At 43.1% G+C, this 21,191-nt stretch overlaps 1 protein-coding gene across 3 annotated transcripts in view; it reads left to right on the top strand.

Annotated features, from left to right (window-relative positions):
* The window catches only part of PDZRN3 (PDZ domain containing ring finger 3), a 240,508-nt gene extending 228,103 nt beyond the window's left edge, over window positions 1–12,405 (top strand). For all 3 annotated transcript variants that reach the window (XM_043587943.1, XM_043587945.1, XM_043587944.1), the window contains 5 exons: window positions 4,491–4,589; window positions 5,660–5,722; window positions 7,516–7,617; window positions 9,186–9,302; window positions 9,998–12,405. In XM_043587943.1, the coding sequence (XP_043443878.1) occupies window positions 4,491–4,589; window positions 5,660–5,722; window positions 7,516–7,617; window positions 9,186–9,302; window positions 9,998–11,554 (1,938 nt within the window). In that variant the 3' untranslated portion in view covers window positions 11,555–12,405. The remainder of the gene's footprint in view (window positions 1–4,490; window positions 4,590–5,659; window positions 5,723–7,515; window positions 7,618–9,185; window positions 9,303–9,997) is intronic.
* The last annotated feature ends 8,786 nt before the right edge of the window (window positions 12,406–21,191 follow it).

Below are 21,191 nucleotides of genomic sequence, written 5' to 3'. Positions count from 1 at the left end.
CAGATATGTATTGATAACCTCTAAGCTTTCAGTGATGTGCTCAGTTGCGTAAGACTCTGCCTTTAGCTTGGAGTCAGAATGCAATGTTGAGAATTTACAAACCACCCAGTGAGCTTGGAGAACTGTCTGCTAAGCCCCCAAACACCATATCTGGTTATGAAATTGTAGAATAGCTGAGAAGTTTCAGAGAAGTGAAGTGACTTTCCCAGGACAGCCTAGCTTGTGAGTGGCAGAGCCAGTATTGGTTTTCATTTGGATTTTTTTCTGCCTTGCAATCTCAAGCTCTTTCATTGAATCTTGAGCACCTACTGTGCACAGTGTATTTGGCTAGATCCTTTTTTACTGCACACGTTATTACACAGCTACTCTTGCCTTACTATTATCTTCTTTAGGAGCAACCAAGATAAAACTCAGATTTAGAGAGAGTCAAGATGGTAGTGGTAGCAGTTCTTACTTACTATGTTGTTTTTCTAGAGCTTCTGAAAACCTTTTATGGTTCGCTCTTTGCTTAGCTATTAGCAACCAGGCTCTTTTTTAGGATGTTGAATCACTCCTTGGAAATTGAGTGACCATAGCTAAGTTACACCATATGCCTTCTTAATGAAAATTTCCTGGCTTTTGTTTAGAGCTCCTCAGAAGATCCAGCTAACACAAGGAAACATTATAGCCCAAGCCATCCTAGGTAATATCAATGTCAAGTACATACCTGGAGTAAACTCCAGAACACCCCTTCCTTTATTATTGCTTGAAATGTAATATCAACGTTATTCATCCGGTACCACTCATCCTTTTTAAAACCAGATGATTTCTAAGACAGAAAGCTGTTCCCAAAGGACTAGCCTTAAACTAGAATTACCCTCCCATTCTTGAATCTCTTTTAGAAAGCAAGTCCTAAAGTTTGCTTCACAGCCAAGTGGAATTGGGGCTGGAAGACAAAGCTTTAACATTCTCAAGGCAAGTGTTTCAGATTAGAGCTGGCTTCTGTGCTCTGCCCTGTCACATGGTGTGGGTGTCATGCTAGAACCAGCTTCGTATCCATGTCAAGGATGGAATTTGGCTTTTGTGATATTTAAGTCAAATCTGGCCAAAGTGAAAATGTGACTGTCACCCTGACAGTCTGCCCTGGGAGGATTTGCAATGGGATTTAAAGGCTAAATGCAATGTCGGCTAAATCTTTCTGCTGTAGGAAGGGAGCACTGCATTCTCAGTGCATCACTACCTAGGAGTAGATCGGGCAATGAGAACCTCCTGTCTCCCTTGCAAAAAAGTGGGAATGTTTGACCATCATGTATTGTGTGTAATTTCCAACAGTATTTATTGGAAAACTATTATTAACCGGCTAATCACATGTGGGGTTAATGACAGAATATAAAATGTGTTCAAGGAGAGTATAATGTAGTATCTTTGATTCAATTATCAGGGATTCAGGAATATTGTTTTAAAGCAACTAACACTTGAGGATGTATTCCTTTCCAGTCTGACATTTTGTTGCAAGAAAGTTTTCTCCCTGGTTATCAAAGATTTGTTGAAAGGAACTGGCAGATTCAGAAGGGAAACAGTCCCCCTACCAATAGCAACATCAACTAATGTCCACATTTATAGTTCCATCGTTTTCCAAATTATCTGTCAGTCAAAACACTAACTGAAAAAACACAGCAGAAATGATTTTCACGTTAGGTTTTTATCGAAATCATTTACTTAGCCCTTAAGATAGCTGACTACATGTTGGGAACTAGGCCAAATAAAGGTAATCATTTTTTACATAGCAGACCTTCAGCTATCACATTCCTTATGAGTCTTCCTTCTTCATTTGAATAACCGTAGTACATTACGCTGTTCTTTTCTAAAACATGATTTCCAGACTTTTCACTTTCCTGGGTTCTCAAATGGAGTCCTCACAGAGCTGTGCTTCTCAGACTGTCTACAATGAAAAACGATGATGACCAGGTCGACCAGTTGGTTTAATTTTCAGTGTGTTACGAATATGTGGTTGTACCATGTGAGACCATATAGCTCACCCCATATACAGCTTGCCACTTGAGTCCACAGTACCTGAACCAATAGACAATTTGGCCAATGAGACAAGCCTGCAAATCTTGTTCTTGGATATTATGACAATGTCCAAATGCTGTAATAGTATCTAAACACTTCCCTCAATGCCTGCACTGACTTCCTCACAACCACACTTGGAAGCACATGTGAACTCTGATATCTTTTATGCTTAGATATTCAACTTGGTGGCTCAATTATTTGGAAAAAGCTATAACTCATATTACTGTTTTCAATTCTGTTAAACGGAATATCACAACATTTATTGGCTCATTTTTCTTCCTATAACCTTTCCATTTCTCTCTCTCTGCTTTGGTTGCACATGGACCTGTTCCAAAACCATCTGGCTTCCACCATGATACATAGCACAGGGCTCTGTGGTAGTAGCATTTGGCTACAGTTGTGCATTTGGACCCAAACAAATCATCAGGAAATTCCGCTGATTTGCACTAACCTTGGGAAGGGCTAAAACAGAGAGAGTCTTTGCTCTTACCCAGACCCAAATGAAGAGTAACCTGAGACAGATGTGGGCATGTGTTTGAAACATAAGAGGAGGATGTGTGACTAACAATATATTTGAGGTATGCAATTTGGTTACTCCAAAGTATTTGGAAAGAATTGGCCCTTGTAGTTAAATAGTGACCCTTAAGCTCACACTTCCCCATTACTGTGCTTAAATCCAGTTCTCAAAACATGAGAAATTTCCATCCAATTCAAGTATCAGAAATTAATGGGATTTCATTTAATGAAAATTTGCCATATTGCTAAAGCTATAATTAGAAGTCTAACATGTCAGTGTTCAGGAATTAAAGCCATCTTATTGGGGGGGGCAGATGTACCCACTCTGCTATAAGCAATTTCTGGGACTTGAGGCACATAAACACCCCTGCAGTAATTATTATACTCCCATTTCCTATTGGCTTTCTGTAGGCCAGGCATTGTGCTAAGAGCTCTGCATGCCTTAACCTCAATGAGTCTTGACCCTGCCTAAGGCAGCAGGGTGGCAATTCCTAGTGATGGTTAGATACAGCAACAAGTACATGACAAAGATACTAGAAGGAGGTGGATTTGGGATCTAAACACAGGTCAGCCTGTCTTCACAGCCCCAATTCTTTACCACCACATTATACTCCCATCTGTCAGCCAGAAATTCTGCGGAAACTAGTCAGATTGAGACAGTCATCACTTAAAACTTTTTCACTGGTTCCCACGATGCTGAGATAAGATCAGAGCTCTTCATGCTGGCCTATGGGGTCCCACCTAATCTGTCCTCATACCTGGCCATGTTCGGCCTGCCTCTCTCTCCCTTGCACACAGGGCTTTGGCATTACTGGCCCAGGACATTTGTACCTGCTATTCTTCAGCCTTGAAAATGTCCATGGTGTTGGGTACCCTGCCTTTCACAAGGGAGGGTTCAGGAGGTATCTGTTGTATAACTGCTTTGAGCTTTCCCACAAAAACATCTGCATCCTTACCCTCCAGGAAGAGTAGAGAGAGAGGAAGTGGTCCCCAGAGACCGTGGTTTCGAAGTCCCATTCTCTCTGAGTGCCTTCACCCTCCTGGTTGGCAAGCAGTCAACAGTAAAAACCAGGCCAAGAGACCTGGTGGAGACCTTATCAGGCAGCCCTTCAAACAGGCCTGTGGCTTACTGCTGCAGAATGTCATCGGGGTAGTTGGCAGTGTGGGAGAGAAGGCAATGAGGCCTATTAATACTTGCAGAAAACCCAGAACTTCGTCCCAAGGCTCCAACAATTTTCAAAGTTCTGACTTCATTCTGAAGCGCAGACTAACTGGCATATACAGGGACGTTCCCAGTGCTCATGTGTCTCACATTTGGGCTCACTTTGCTTTTATCTTATTTAATTTGCAGTAATAGCGGCTGAAACTAATTTCTCGACTGTAAATATCACAGCTGTTGTGGAAAGCATTAATTGCGTGCTATCACGTTACCCTCCTTTCTTGGATCAATTTATGTGTAATCTGTTTGCAAGTTCTATTACTGTGAATGTTAAGGGAATGCAACGTGAAATAATCTAACCGAACACATTGGAAACATTTGTACTGAAATGGCTGGATGGTTTGGGCCTTTGGAAATATTCTCGTTTGTGGTAGACATTGAAAAAATGCTTTTTAAAAGCCCTACCCCAGAAGTCTTGACACTGAGTGAAATATAGGTAATTTTTCTTTTGGGGGATCAATAAAATAACTATTTTCAAAATGACTTTATATTGACTGAAAGGTCAGAAATGCCGTGGGCATTGATCCTGTGTCCATAATCACTTTTTGTTTAGTAAGTTAACCGCTCTACACACTCAAATACAAAGAAATCCAGTTCATCACTGAAACAAAATATTTTTTAAGCTTTTGACCCTTCCCAGTCCCCCCCCCCCCCCCCCCCCCCGCCTTCTGAGGCTCACTAGAAATGCCCTTTCTTTGTCTAGGAAGTGGACCTCTACAGAATGAACAGCCAGGACAAGCTGGGCCTCACAGTATGCTACCGGACAGACGATGAAGAGGACATTGGGATTTATATAAGTGAGGTATGAAGGCTGAGTATTTCTAACTATCGTCTCAAGACCAGAGGAGGGTTTTTTTTTCTATTATATATTTCCCAGCCTTACCTCTGGCTCATTGAGAAGTCTTTGGAAAGACGCAAATGTCTTTGTCCCCTTCATCACACAGTCCTTGGAGTTACGTCTTTACATGGAAGTTCAAATGTCAGCACATAAGGCAAAATTACCCTGGAGAAGCCTGCAAATCGGCCATAAAACGGAGCCGTTTACATGGTTTTGTGTGTTCAGCCCCAGGGGAAGAAGAGCAGATTCACATTTCCCTTCTCGTGTTCATTGAATGGGATGGTGGATGGAATCATTTACACTTTTTAAAGTATTTCTTTATCTCTTACTCTTTTTTTTTCCTTTTGGTTGAATGTGTATATAGTTGATTTCATGTAAGTTAAATGCATTTTCAAAGTACATAGATGGAAGCTATTTTGATCTTATTAGAGAAGACAATGCAAAGCCACTGCTGTCAGTATGGATCCCTTCCCATATACTCCCATGTCTGCAAGCACAGACACTCAACTGTGTGAGGAAATAAAACCTCTCTCTGTGGGAAGAACAAAGTGTTATGTTTACTAGGCTTAATAATTATTCCTTTGGATGTACTATGTTCACCAAGCTTAAGAAGGTCCTCTATGACTGAATTTGGAGGGATTTTTCCCATACTTAATCCTGTCTGTCTCAATTATATTTTGTTTTTAAAGTTGTTTTCCAAAATTGAAGCATTTAGTACAATAATCAAGGCAATGGCTGATGATGAACAACATAGCGAAGGGTACCCTTGAACCTGTTCTGCATCACACTGTGGTTTTCATTTCTGTGAATGCAACACAAGTCAGCTGTGCCTCTCCATCCCTTAAATCCCCAGGGTCTGCACACGCTGCCATGTAACAGGGATGCTATGCAAGCATCCGAGAGCACGCCCAGGAAAGGACTTGGAAACAGAGCGATCCATGCTGGTCTCTCCTTGCATGACACTAAGTCTTGTTTATTTCTATACGTGTCTTAGTTCTCCATTCTGTGCTGACATATTCATTGTGTTGTTTCAGATCGACCCTAACAGTATCGCGGCCAAGGATGGGCGCATCCGAGAAGGAGATCGCATTATCCAGGTACGTCAGCTTCCAGCCAGCAGCTTCGTCCCCTGCCTGACAGTGGAGAGCACATTTTATGGGTTACGTCAATAGCTTTAGGGCTGAAGAGGTTAAAGAACCAGGATTACCAAATCAGATGTGGTATATAGTGAGGCCAGACAAGTTAAATGAATGAGTGAATCACAAGCCCCAGAAAGTAAGATGCACCAGGGAGTGTGGAGGCCTAGGACAAACGGGAGAGTGCCCCAGCACCTTACAGAAGGCGAACCTCATTTCCTTTCATTCTCTTTGGTCAAAGACCACCCAGCAGGGGCCCAGGTCAAGCTAGTAATTTTGGCCACTTGTGAACCAAAATAATTCTTGTTTTAAAAATTTTTTTGATGTTTTTTATTTTTGAGAGAGGGAGACACAGCATCTGAAGCAGGCTCCAGGCTGTGAGCTGTCAGCACAGAGCCCAACGTGGGGCTCGAACCCACGAACAGTGAGATCATGACCTGAGCCGAAGTCCCATGTTTAACTGACTGAGCCACCCAGGCGCCTCCTCCCTTTTATTAAAATTTAATTTTGGAGCACACATGTCAAGGTTGGTCTTGCCCCGAAAATAGAAACATCTTGGGCAGATTTAGTAAAATAGATGGAGAAGCATTTTAAATTTCATGAGTTGAATGCCACCATACCATAGAATGGCTTCTATGGGTAGTTTCTTCACCAGGACCCCGAATGCTCTTTGGATTCAAAATGAGACTGGCTTGTTTCAACAGCAGTCTGTTTTAATCTCACAGAAATTGAGATTCTTTGCCACAGGGCTTAGTGTCTGCCTCTTCTCAGTCACACCGTCTCATTTCTAAACCACCATGTTTATATCTGCCATTACACCCCTCACCACGAGTAATTTTTATTTTCTTCTTCCACTGCTTATTCTACATTTCCTCAGACTTCATCCCAAACCTCAGCTGCTTAAGGACCCTTTCCTGGTAGAGTCACCCAGACCTTGATTCCTAAATGTGCTGATGCACCTGCAGTCCTGTGTTTGGGGATGCTGTAGCTTTCCATTAGCCTTCACTATGGGGCATGGAAGTACTGGGTTCTGGACATGGCCCTGCCTGTCTCCACTGGTAACTGGGTTCAGTCACCCCAAGTCACCCCTTTGCTGCCTCCTGGTTCCCTGGCATAAGGAGTTGAGTGGCAGGCTCACCTTCCTGTTCAGTGGGACCATCCCTGTGCCCCCTGGAGGAATCCTCTGCCTTGGGACTGACACCTCCATACCAGGTGTGAGAGAGTCCCCCTCACTAGACTTTCCGTCCCACCTAAAAAAGGTTCAAGTACCAAACGGGCACCCAAAACACCACATGTAATGCCATTTCCTTATGTGCCTTCCCCTTCCGTAACGGTCACATCACACCTGCTGCTGCTTTTTCTCCCATATTCTCTGAAAAGATCTGTAATAATGAGTGTCTGTAATAATTCCCTTTCGGTTCCTGCCTGAGTATTCTGTCTGATGAAATTGCTCAGCTGTTCCCTCTTCACAACATGGTGATTTTTCTCAGTCTGCCTTCTGGAGTCTCAGCAACTTCTGTTCACGGAGCTTCCACATTAGTAGCCTTGTACACCTGTCATAGTGACAGACTAGTCTGAGCAGGGCCTTTCCTTCTGAAAATGAGCATCCTTTTCAAGCTCTGTGGAAGTTCTGTGTTCCAGCTGTGACTGGGTGACATGGCCGCCTGGAACAGCATGGAATGATTTTGGGTGAACTAATTATGCTGTTGTCCACCCCTCGGATGCCTCATCACTTTTTTTCTTTTTTTTTAAAGATTAATGGGATAGAGGTGCAGAACCGTGAAGAGGCTGTGGCTCTTCTAACCAGTGAAGAAAACAAGAACTTTTCTTTGCTGATTGCAAGGCCTGAACTCCAGGTGAGTCAACTTGCTGCCAATGAAGCAGGGTCTGTATTTCTTAAATTTATTTTTTTATTTGGATCGCCTTCATTTTATTAAATCTTTAATATACAAAGTTGAAGTCCATGGCATACTGAGCATTTGGGTTTCTTTTTTTTTTTAATATGCAATTTATTGTCCAATTGGTTTCCATACAACACTTTATTTTTGAGACATAGAGCATGAGCAGGGGAGGGGCAGAGAGAGGGAGACACAGAACCCCAAGCAGGCTCCGAGCTGTCAGTACAGAGCCCTACGTGGAGCTCAAACTCACAGACTGTGAGATCATCACCTGAGCTGACCCACAACCAACTGAGCCACCGAGGCGCCCTGGGTCTGTGTTTCTAAAACCAAAAACCCAAGTCTATTGGCCCTATGGACCACTGCCCGAGCATTGAGTTTGAATTTGAAGGCACTATGTACCCTGAAATAGCAGTCTCATTTGATGTGACCTAAAATCCACTGTGTAAGGAGACCCCTGACATGCAGCCTGGCATTTATACTACAGGCCCAGCAGGCTCATTAGCATGGGAAGGAGAAAAGAAGGAAATATAATGGAATGGAAAACATAGCCGGGGTCATAACCATCAAGATGTTTGAGTTTCTAAAGTTTGACAAATGTTTCAGCCTAGATCCACTGTGTGGACCTCAATTCTAACCCAAGAGTGGAGGGAACCTACCACCTGATGGCTGTGGTCAGTAACACTGCATAGCTACTACAACTTGGCTGAGAGTTTGGATAGTCTCATCACACGAAAAAAGTAGCTGTGTGAGGAAATGCTATGTTATTAGGTGGATTGTAGGAATCATTCCACTACATTTATGTATATTAAATCACGATGTACATCTTACACATAAAATACAATTTTTATTTTATAAAACTAAAGAACCATTCTTGTTTTCTTTCTTTTTCTCAAAAGGCCAAATAATAAATATGTTTGGCTTTGGGGGCCATATAGTCTCCAGTGCAATTGCCACTGGAGCACAGAAGTGGCCACAAACAGCAGGCCACATTCAGCCCACGGGCTGTAAGATCTCAGCTCCCTGAAGAGTCTGTGCTAGGAAGATCCTGGCCTAATAACGAGTGATGAGCCTTGCCGCAGGCAGCTAGTTTTAGCACACCTATTTTCTGTGTCAAAAAGAACTCTTCCCACACCACAACTAGACACTCTTCAGGGCCTGCTAACCTTGTGTGTAGGCCAGGGAACAGGGCTGGCCCGACCTGACCCCCGAACACAGGGGGCCTGATCCGCTGACGGTAGCTGCTAGGGATGCAAGGGTGTCACCCTGCAAAAACCATGGACACCAGAGACTTGGCCAGACATGGTGTAGGGTGGAAGGTCTCTTTCACGTGAAAGAGGCCAGTTTTCTGATGGATAGCAAACCAACAGGCACATTGCACTTTGATGACTCCTGCAAGAGGGAGCCCGAGAGGGAGTCTTCTCCCCTTCTCCCAGGGTAATATCCTTGCTTTTAAAAAGTAAGTAAAATGAAAACAAAAGGGATCTTTTATGAGGCCTGTGGTGGCTGTTGCTTCTTCTCTGCAGCTGGACGAGGGCTGGATGGACGATGACAGAAACGACTTTCTGGACCACCTGCACATGGACATGCTTGAGGAGCAACACCAGCAGGCCATGCAGTTCACCGCCAGCATGCTGCAGCAGGTAAGGCCACGGCCCCTCACCCCTCTGAGCGATGGCAAAATGTGCACCCTCCATCTCCCTCATGATGTGAAAGACCATCAGAAACCCACCGGCCCGGAAGGCAGCAAGAAAATGAAGTGCTTTTCTGTTTGCACACCAACAAAATGCAAGCTGATACTCTCACTGGCCAAGGGAGTGCAGCTTGGCTTTTAAAGCTGAGCAGTAATGGGAGGTACAGCTGACTTGCTGGCTGTTGGGAAAACACACGGGCCAGCTCTAAAGCAGGTCAGAAAACATGAAGTCATGTTTTCGAAAGTAGAGCAATTCCCTGGGTGTTGCCTGAGCTGCTTAGATTGTTTTAGCCCCCTTCTGTGCCCCCTCCGTGGTCAGAGTCCTGATAAAGTACTAATTGAGTAATAAGGCCCTGTAGGCTTCCTGCTCTCCATGCACTGGGACCTTGAATGGCTAGGATCATTCACTGAGGTAAAGTGACTCTTCCCCTCCACTTAGACAGGACAAGTGAGGATGAGAAGTGTAGGAGTTTAGCACCGGTCGATCTGGCCAGATCGTTGAACTAGTACTGATCCCATACGCTGCCCCTGAGCCTTAGAAATGCAGAGCCTGCCCTGTCCTGAAACCCTTGCCCTACAGGAAAGGTGGAACCTGGTAACCACGGGCGGGGCCTCCCTCATTTTGGCCGTTTGTTCTTGTTCCAGAAGAAGCATGAGGAAGACGGGGGAACCACAGACACTGCCACCATCCTGTCCAACCAGCACGAGAAGGACAGCGGCGTGGGACGGACAGACGAGAGCACACGCAACGACGAGAGCTCGGAGCAGGAGAACAACGTCGACGATGCCACCGCGTCATCCACCCCGCTGGCCGGGCAGAGGAAGCTCACTTGCAGCCAGGACACCCTGGGCAGCGGCGACCTGCCGTTTAGCAATGAGTCCTTCCTGTCTGCTGACTGCGCCGACACCGACTACCTGGGCATCCCCGTGGACGAGTGCGAGCGCTTCCGGGAGCTCCTGGAGCTCAAGTGCCAGGCCAAGAACAGCAACCCCTACAGCCTGTACTACGCCAGTAGCCCCCTGGACGCCAGCAAGAGCGACCCCGAGAGCGTGGACAAAGAGCTGGAGCTGCTGAACGAGGAGCTGCGCAGCATCGAGCTGGAATGCCTGAGCATCGTGCGCGCGCACAAGATGCAGCAGCTCCGGGAGCAGTACCGCGAGTCCTGGATGCTGCACAACAGCGGCTTCCGCAACTACAACACCAGCATCGACGTCCGCAGGCACGAGCTGTCGGACATCACCGAGCTCCCGGAGAAATCCGACAAAGACAGCTCGAGCGCCTACAACACGGGGGAGAGCTGCCGTAGCACCCCGCTCACCTTGGAAATGTCCCCCGACAACTCCCTGAGGAGAGTGGCAGAGGGCAGCAGCGAGGGGGCCGTGGGGACCACAGAAGCTTACGGGCCGTCCCCAAAGAACCTGCTGGCCATCACCGAAGATCCCGAGGTGGGCAGCGCCAGCTACAGCCCCCCTCCTCCTCAAGAGCTGGGGACCAGCCAGGCCCCCGAGAGCAGGGAGCGGAGGCCCAGCGACGACAGCGGGAGTCCCAGCCCCGGCCCGAAGCTGGCCGGCTCGTACCTGTCCCCCTTCCCCCACTCGCCCTACAAACACGCCCACATCCCGGCGCACGCGCAGCACTACCAGAGCTACATGCAGCTGATCCAGCAGAAGTCGGCCGTGGAGTACGCGCAGAGCCAGATGAGCCTGGTGAGCATGTGCAAGGACCTGAACTCGGCCGGCCAGGCGGAAGCCAGGATGGAGTGGAAAGTGAAGGTCCGCAGCGACGGCACGCGCTACATCACCAAGCGGCCGGTGCGGGACCGCCTGCTGCGGGAGCGCGCGCTCAAGATCCGCGAGGAGCGCAGCGGCATGACCACCGACGACGACGCGGTGAGCGAGCTCAAGCTGGGGCGCTACTGGAGCAAAGAGGAGAGGAAGCAGCACGTGGTGAAGGCCAAGGAGCAGAGGCGCAGGCGCGAGTTCATGATGCAGAGCAGGCTGGATTGCCTGAAGGAGCAGCAAGCGGCCGACGACAGGAAGGAGATGAACATCCTTGAACTGAGCCACAAAAAGATGATGAAGAAGAGGAATAAAAAGATATTTGATAATTGGATGACAATCCAGGAACTCTTAACCCACGGCACAAAATCACCAGATGGCACGAGAGTATACAATTCCTTCTTATCCGTGACTACTGTATAATTTTCACTTCTGCGTCGTGTACATAAAAGAGAACGCTACCGTTGGGGTAGAAATTCCTGCCTCGTTCAATGCGGCAAGTTTTTGTATATAAGATAAATACGGTCATCCTGTTTATAGTCCAGATTGGCCAGCTCTGCAACTAGCTCTATTTTAAGTGGAGAAAAACCACCCTTAACAAAGGCAATATTAACAAACAGAGCTTTTTTCAAATAGCAATTGTACTTTTTTACTTCCTACCTTTTACATAAAGTGTTTAAATTTCAAAAAGATCTTTTTATTAAGCATACTTTCACAGAATAATTTGTTTAAAACTATATTCATATAAAAAAGTTAAACACGCTTTTTTTTTCCTGCCGAAAACACAGATACAACTGCCAGTGTGTATTTTTAATGGAACTCTATTTTATAATGTTACTTTGTTGGATGTGTTTCATATGAGTGACCATTAATATATAATTTAGGTCAAGGCTTCAACTCAACACTACCAAACTGTGTGGTTAATGATTTAATATACATAACCAAACCAGCAGTGTTTAGAGTTGGGATACACATTTAAACATTTTTCTGGTTAAAGTTCCCAAGAGTGTGTAAAGGTTTTAACAGAAAGCAAAATATCATGCAGCTTTATGGAAGTTTAAAGCATGTTTGCAAATATTGCAGCCCAATGGAAGAATTTGCATGTACAGGAAAGTTGTGGATGGAGATGGTTTGTGGAATTTTAAGTGCTCATTGTAGTAAACCTTTGCTTTGTAGATTTGAAGGGACAGAGTTTTACAAGCAAGCTCATGAAATCATGATTAGTTAAACATTAAGTAAAATGAAGTTAAAATAAATTATTATTTTCTATTTGACATGTTTTGAAGTGATTCCTCATTTTTTTTTTGCAGTGGTGCTGATAAAATAAAAGCCTTTTTCAGTGTTTATTTTTTACTTCCATTATCTACTTCCTTGTGAATGAATATATAAGTCAGATCATCCAATACCTGCATCTTGCCCAAAACCCAAAGACAGACGTGAAACAAATGTCTATCAGTGAAGAAAGAATAAGGCATCAAACTCACCATTTAATCCTCCATTTTGACTCCTGTCTTGCAGAAAGCCTCAACCTGGCCCATTTATCCTGTAGACAAGAATAAGTAGGAGCAAGTTTATCAATCAGGGTCATGTTTACAACGAAATCTCTTTGGTCTATTGTAACCATTACTGCCTGCCAGTAAAACACCTCTGGGTGGCTAGCCCCAACTTTCCATTTCTGCAAATTATCTGGTATTGCCACAGAATAACATAAGTCACCAAAATGAGTGGGTTTCAAAACTGGTATGTTTTAAAATCCCAACAACCCCCAGGGTCTTAAATAATGAATTTGCTACAAATTGTTCCCTGGTTCTGGTGTTGACACCAATTGCAGCTGTAATACCTACGGAAAAAAAAATCAAGATAGGATTTGGAAGGGTGTCATTTTCATTTGTGATGATGTCTGACATCTGGTTTACTCCCTGATCTGGCCAAAAATGTGACTGAAATGACCAGGTGTGTAGGCATCTCATATATTCCTCCCCTGTCCCCTACTTCAACCAAAATGCCTTCTTTGAGGCTAAAATCTTGAGACCAACAAGGACTCAGTCACACTGGGCAACAGAACAATGTCATGAAGGTAAGATACTGAATTACTTAAGATGTCTGTTCATTGTCTCTTCCAGATTAGGCACTGCAAAGATAATTACATCTGCTACATTAATCAACCCTCCAAAGAGAAGTTTTTACAAAAGGGTGGACTATTCAGGGCATGGTTTTCCTATATTCTCCCAAGTTCACCAGCTAACAGAACCGGACCCTCGGCTCCCAGAAGACACGCATCTATAGTGCTCTCTTATCTCACAACCTTTCTTCCTAGTTCACGTTTCACAGACCATAAACACTGCTGTAAGACACATGGAAGTATGCAGGTTTCTGAGGGGAAATAGCTTTCCTCCCCTTGTCTGTTCTCCCTCAAGGTCAGAAGCACGTATATGGCCACAACAACCAAGAGCTCCAGTCCAATCATGTGACACAAAAGTAGATAAGTTTCTCACCAGAGCTTCCCACATGCCTCCAGACTTAGGAGTCAGCCAGTGCCACTTAAAAACAAGTCCAGTTCTAGATCCTTCCATTACAACTTACTTGTAAAATCATTCTATCATATAGGGGTGCCTGGGTGGCTCAGTTGGTTAAGCGTCTGACTTCAGCTCAGGTCAGGATCTCATAGTTCATGGGTTCAAGCCCCGCCTCGGGCCCTGTGCTGATAGCTTGGAGCCTGGAGCCTGCTTTGAATTCTTTGTCTCCCTCTCTTTGTATTCCTCCCCCACTTGCGCGCGCGCTCTCTCTCTCTCTCTCTCCCAAAAATAAAGATTAAATGAAAAAAAAATCATTCCATCATATGAATACATTTGGTCACAATTTGCAATGTGACAGGTTTCCAAATCTAATTGAGCAAATCCACTCCAAAAAGAAATTCAAAGACAAATCAGAAATCATTTTATCCATGAGCAAGAGGCTCGAGGAGAAAAATGGGGCTCATTTAATAAACAAATGGGAATTTGAATTTAGAACCAACCACCTATTCCCACAGCTGTTAGTGCCATGGCGACACAAGAGAGGTAGATATATACAGTTAATTCAGATGCATTCAACTTGTGCCCTCAACCAAAAAATAAACACATTTTACCAGTGGATACCCTGGAGTGAGCATAAGCCAGGAGACATGAATCTGCCATTTCTTCAGTGAATTTGAGCTCCCAAGTGCCTTGTGGTGCTGGCATTTCCCAGCCTGTGGTTGAGTTGAGGGATTTTCCTGGGTAATAGTGACAAAAGACAATTTAGAACTTCTCACTGGTGTCAAAGCCTAGCTCCTGTGTCAACAGAAGTTCCTCTGGAACCAACAGACTTTTCTACTGCCCCAGCTGCTGATACTTTATTTCCCTGATTTCCTTGGCCGATGTAAGAATCTAACAGAAGCTATGGATTCTCTACACAGAAAAATAGACCTATAATAAGTAACATTGAGGGGTGCCTAGGTGGCTCAGTCAGTTAGGCATCTGACCTCAGCTCAGGTCATAATCTCATGGTCAGTGAGTTCAAGCCCCTCATCAGGCACTGTGCTGACAGCTCAGAGCCTGGAGCCTGGTTCAGATTCTGTGTCTCCCTCTCTCTGCCCCTCTCCCACTCACACTCTATCTCTCTCAAAAATGAATAAATGTTTAAAAAAATTTTTTTAAATAAATAACACTGATGAGTTGTGAATAATTTTAAAGGACTTATGTGCCCCCTAAAGTCCATTCATGGGCCTCAAGATTTAAAAACCTAAACATTAGACCAACTAAACCAGACAATTCTATGGATTTCTTTTTCAAGCTGTTTTTAGTTGTACCTGATAGCACTGTTTGATTTGGATGCCCACTTTTGATGTGAAGGAATACATTTTTTCCCCATTAGAACCATACTGCCTATGGCAATTAAAACTCAAGAAACCACTAGCAACTATACTCTAACAGTCATTGTGCTCATGGTTATTCCTCTCATAGCTACATAAATTTCAGACTTACAAGACAGATTCCCACTTCTCCACATCAGTCACTCCATTGGCTGGAAAACTCAAATTTAAACAGTATTCCTAAAATACAAAGGGATGGGGCCTGTGGGTGGCTCAGTCCTTTAAGCATCCGACTTCAGGTCAGGTCATGATGTCATGGCTCGTGAGCTTGCACCCCGCTTTGGGCTCTGTGCTGACAATGCAGACCCTGCATGGATTCTCTCTGCCCCTTTCTCACACCCTCTCTCTCAAAAACAAACAAACAAAAAAAACCCCCAAAGGGATAGAAATGAGAATTTATTAATGATTCACTGCTACATGGTTCAATACAGGAGGCTCTAGCCATATCTGGCTGTTGAACATTTAAAATATGGCTAACCTAAACTGAAATGTTTTAATAAAATGAATTTAAAAGACTACTAAAAAATTTAAAAAGGACATTTCAATTTGTATGCATATTGAAATGGTAATATTTCACACGTGTTGGGCTAAATAAAATTATTTTAATTTCATCTTTAATGTGGCTCCTAGAAAAATTTTAATTACCTATGTGGTACATAATCTATTTCTATTGCATAGCACTGATAGAGATTATCAAGCATGAGTGTGCAAAACCACCATGTGATCTCACCAAAGGTGGGGCAGTTGTGCAAGGCAGATGGCCTTATCAACAGTTTAGACTCAGATTATGATGAAATTTGCCCAGTTGAGTGTAGGGATGTGATTTGAATTTGCAACCACCTGACGCCAAACCCTTCACCTGTCACCACGGTGCCTCCATCTGTTTCTCAAGAAGTAACTTGAAGTCTGTTCAAGTTATGTTATTACTTTTAATACGGTCATGACTGCAATAAAAGAAATTGCTTCAAAACGACAAGCATTTTGCTCGGTTCCCTTTGAGTTTTAAATTACAGAGTATTCTAACTCTCCTGGCAAGAACATATGACAGACAACACATAAAAATACAGGAATTTGGGGGCTCAAATTAAGCTTTTCATCTTTTAAATGAAAACAGGAGATCCCGAGTCGCAAGAATCACAAATGTGATGAGGTAGGACTACAGGCGTTGCCTGGGGAATACTGGTTGGAGAACTAATTAGTATCATAAACTGAAGTATGAAAATTTACCAAATAATTATCTACTGGTAGCTTTAGAAGTAGGTTACAGGTCACTTGTTAGCAAAATTGCCCCAAACCAAGAAAGCAAACACAGTTGTACCATAAGCAAGTGTAACTCCCAGTTTTATCTGTCTCCTGATTGTTTGAAGCACATTAGGATTTCTGCCGAGCAGCAACTAATTAAAAAGAAATCACTAAAACCGAGATAATATGCAAGAATTCTCATGGCAAATGCTGTAGCCTTCAATTCTGATTAAATGTGAATTCCCTAAAGCAGGTAGAAAACAAAGCATGGTTCTTTGGGTTTCATTCAGATGGGTTTTTCTGCTTAAATGATCCATTTTGTTTTAGCTTCCAGTTTCAACTGATCCTGAAAGAGCGCTGTCCAAGGGGGCCTGTGATTTGCCAGGAATGGGGTTTTGCCTTCCAATGGCAGAATGCTGACCTCAGTGCACTCAGCTACTTTTTAAAATGAAAAATGGGCCATTAACGACTCTTTCTTCAGTGGGGGCTATTATAGAGTTAAACTTGCTTACCTATTTGTTGAGTCTTGCCAAAGTCCTCAGAAGCCAAATGAAACTGTCTAGACCTCAGTCTCTCAGAAATATATTAGGATCAGGTTGAATTGTGCATTTAGCTCTCTTCCCTTAGCTGCCACCCCGGACATTATAGGTTTGACTTAGCATCTTCAGCTCTGAGGAACAGTTGCCACCCTTGTGCTCTGGGAGCTACATCAAAACACAGCATGGATTTCTTCAGTCCTGCAGAGTTTAAGGCCACAGTGAGTTCTCATAAAGCTTTCTGTTGGGAAAGAAAAATCATAACCCAATCATCACAAAACTACTTGAAAAAATATGCCAGCATGGTTACAACAGGGGGTGGAGAGAGAGCTAGTGCCACAGAATTCAAGGAAGGTTTCCCAAAAAAGTTATGGTTGAGCTGAAAGCCAATGGTTGGATGTGAGTTAACTAGGCAAAGAGAGTGGTTATATTCAAGGCAGAGGAAACAGCATATGCAAAGGCCCTGAGGTGGGAGAGACATGGCTTACTTGAAACAAAAAAACAAAACACCCAAAGACAGCCAGTGTAGCTTATGCTCACAAAGCAGTGGAGAGAATGGTGGGTGCTAGGACTGGTGAGGTAGGAAAGAGCCAAACTCTCTGCATGACCATAAATAGCCATTCAATATGGCCAACATTTATTGAGCACCTAATGTGTGCTAGAAACTATGCCAAACGTTCATATGTGTTAACCTGCTTGAGCATAAAGAGCCTACGAGATGGGTAGGATTGTTATCCTTCTTTTGCAGGTGAGAAAACAAGACTTAGGGAAGCTACTTGCTCAAAGTGAAAGAGCTAGTTCACAACTAAGGGGAAAGGAAAAACCAATTCTTTCCAGCCATTCTTAATCACTGTGCTCAGAAATAGCATTTCCTTGACAGGGGGCCCATGGATTTTCACTCTGAGACAGGCTCATATTGCAGCAGATGCCAGACTGGCTTGTTTATGTCTTACTTAGCTCAAGCTTAAACAACAGAAATCTATTTCTCACACTTCTGGAGACTGAGTAGAAGTGTAAGACCAGGGTGCCAGCATGATCAGGTTTTGATGACAATTCTCTTTCTGGCTTGTGGCTTGTAGATGGCTATTTCTCCATTGTGGGGAGACAGGGAGCTCTGGTGTCTTTCTCTTCTTATAAGGACACTAATCCCACAATGGAGACGCCATCAGGACTTCGTCTAAACTTAATTACCTCCCAAAGGCCCAACTTCGATATGCCAATACAATGGGGGTTAGGGCTTCAGGACATGAATTTGGGAGGCATACAAACATTTAGTCAGTAAGTATCTGCATAACCTGTGTTAATCATTTTGTGCCTTTCTCCAACGCAGGGATAAATCTGTCTATAACCCTGTTGCTTCCCACTTCTATGCTATTGTAGATGATAACTTTAACAAGGTTGGTCAATTGACTTCTGCAGAGTTAACCAAGGTGACCATTGGTAAGAACCCATTTCCCTATCTAGGCTTCTTTTTCCATCACCTATCAAGAGCACACAGATGAGGAGCTAAGAAAGAGTGAGTTTCCACCTCCCTCCCTTCCCAGCTAAAGCCGTTCCTCTCAGGTATTACCACTATCCGGAGGTAAGAATCTGACCTGATGTAATGGTCCTACCGAGTGTAAAATGAAGAAGACAATTTAAGTAGTTTTAGGACCACACAGCTTCTCTGATTAGCCAGCCTTCTGAAACACCTCCCCTGAGTTGTGACCCACTGTGTGAACTAACAGGGTGACTCTGTATCAGAGGGAGGTTTTCCAACCCCTGCTGCCACTCATTCAATGTTTCTCTCCAGAAGTAATCTCCAAGGTATCCTAAGCAGAGGCCACAGATTTCCAAAGGCAGTAAACACTCACCTCCATAAACAAGTTTCTCAGTGCTGATCAACTGAAAGCACAGAGGAGCTGAATAAATCCTAATTAAATATAATTTAAGCCTTTCCACTTCCTGGGAAGGACACATTTAAGACAAGGAACATGGGCTTTGCAAATGCCTCACATTTACCCAGAACGGTTGTAGCGCAGTCTTGGGAATAAGGGGTATCGGTTCTAAAGAAAAAATGAGTTTCTAAGAGCCACCTTCACCATAACCCGAGGCTTGTTATGAGCATTTATGGACTTTGTTACCTTAAGAACATGTGCATGCCCCCTTTCTGGATTCCAAGCCAACATTTTAAGGAGTACTTTGGTGAAGGGCTTGTACCTGACCAATTTTTCTTCATCAATTTTTCAATCTTCTGGCTCTTTCTGACCCAGCCTTTTCAGGAATTACAACCTGTTTCTATTTTCTACTCCATTAACCCTCCTGCTTTTTCCTCCTCTTCACTAGAGTCACTTCTTTAATATATACCAAAGCTATCATGATCTGATTTCCCTTATGAACAAATACAATTTACAAACCAGACTTGGAATTCATTCCTTCAATTAACATCAAGCATAATTCCAAAGGAAGTATATAGTGTTACATTTAGAAACAAGGCCAAATATTAAATGTGTTTCTTAAAACCCACTAAAACTCATAAATACTCAGCATATATAAAGAGAAAAGACCTCCAAGTGTGAAAGATCTACTACGTGTTCCAGATCTTGCCACAGGGTGAGCCAGGACACCTGCCTCTCAAAGTGATGCTTCGGGAGATGTCAGCAGACAAAACTCTAAAGCAAGCAGCCAGTAATTCATATGATTCCAGAATGTTCCCTTGTTATTTATCTTTAATACAGAGATCTCTTTAAAACTGCAGACAAGCACAAAATTGTGCATATAATTCAGGGGATTCACAAACCAGTGTACTGTCTTAAACCAAATCATAACAAATGCTGATGATCTCCTAGTCCAGAAAATCTCATGTCATCTTCACGACCTTGGATTAGGCAATGGATTTTTAAAAATGATGTCAAAATGTATGAAACAAAAGACAAAATAGATAAATTTGACTTCATCAAAATTAAAAACTTTGTGCACTAATGGACGTTATTAAGAAAGTGAAAACACAATTTACATAACTGGAGAAAATACTTGCAAATCATATGTCTGATAAGGATTTAATATCCAGAATATATAAAGACCTCCAGTCATATGAGATTAGGGGCCCACCTTAATCAAACTCAATGGCAAAAAGATAACCCAATTTAAAAATGGGCAAAGGACTTCAACAGACAGTTCTCCCCAAAAGATGTACAAGACCAATAGGCACATGAAAAGATGCTCAACATCACTAGTCACTGGGGAAATGCAAATCAGAGCCACAACGAGGTACAACTTCATATCCACTAGAATGACTACTATTGAAACCAGAACAAAACAGAAACAAAATAATGAGTGTTGGTGAGGAGTGGAGAAATCAGAACACATACATTACTGGCGGGAATGTAAAAACGGTGCAGCCATTCTGGGAAACTATTCTAAAAAACAAAACAAAAACAAAAAAACAAAAACAAAAAACCTGAAAGCAGGGACTCAAAAGCTATTTGTAAACTAGTGTTCACAGCAGTACCATTCCTAACAGCCAAAATATGGAAACAACACAAGTGTCCATTAAAAGATGAATAAACAAAATGTGATCTATGCATTCAGTGGAATATTATTCAGCCATAAAAAGGAAGAGCATCCTGATAAATGTCGCAACATAAACAATGAAAACATTATGCAAAATGAAATAAGCCAAACAGAAAGAGACAAATAAGGTATCATTACAGTTATATGAAATACACAGAATAAATACATAGACGGAAAGCCAAAATGTGATTATAGGGAACTGAGGGAGAGAGGGAGAGAATTAGTGCTTAATGGTTACAAAGTATTCTGTTCAACATGATAAAAAGGTTTTGGAAACAGTGGTGCTGGTTGTACAATATTACAAACATAATGCACTGAATTGTGTACTTACAATGGTTGAAATAGTAAACTTTATGATGTATGTCCACAATCACAATTAAAATCACAATTAAAAAATAATTCATGTCTTGTAACTCTCAAACCAAATTTCCTTTGGCCTCTTGAGAGCACAGATTGTTGCAAACACTGATGAGATCTACACATAGTCTGTCAGAAAATGAATTTATATATGCCACTTTTTATTGAGTTCACAATTCTTGCAAAGAAGTATTAAATACTAGGTTGTTTCTCATCTGAGGGTAGAATGGATCCAAGGCAAAATGAGGCCAGTGTCCCTACATTTGTGCTGAGGGTGCTTTTATTTATTTAGGTGCCAAGGAAATAAATTATACCTTATAGGCTTGGGAACTGCTCAGGGTATGACTCAAGCCTCCTTTTGTGTTACATATTGAATATTTGTATCCCCTAAAATTCATATGTTGAAACCTAACCCCCAAGGTGATGGTATCAGAAGATGGGGCCCCTGCAAGGTGATTAGCTCATGAGGACAGAGTCCTCA

Source organism: Prionailurus bengalensis, chromosome A2 (assembly GCF_016509475.1).
Source record: "Prionailurus bengalensis isolate Pbe53 chromosome A2, Fcat_Pben_1.1_paternal_pri, whole genome shotgun sequence".
Lineage (NCBI taxonomy): Eukaryota > Metazoa > Chordata > Mammalia > Carnivora > Felidae > Prionailurus > Prionailurus bengalensis.
This window is presented reverse-complemented; position numbering and strand designations above follow the sequence as displayed.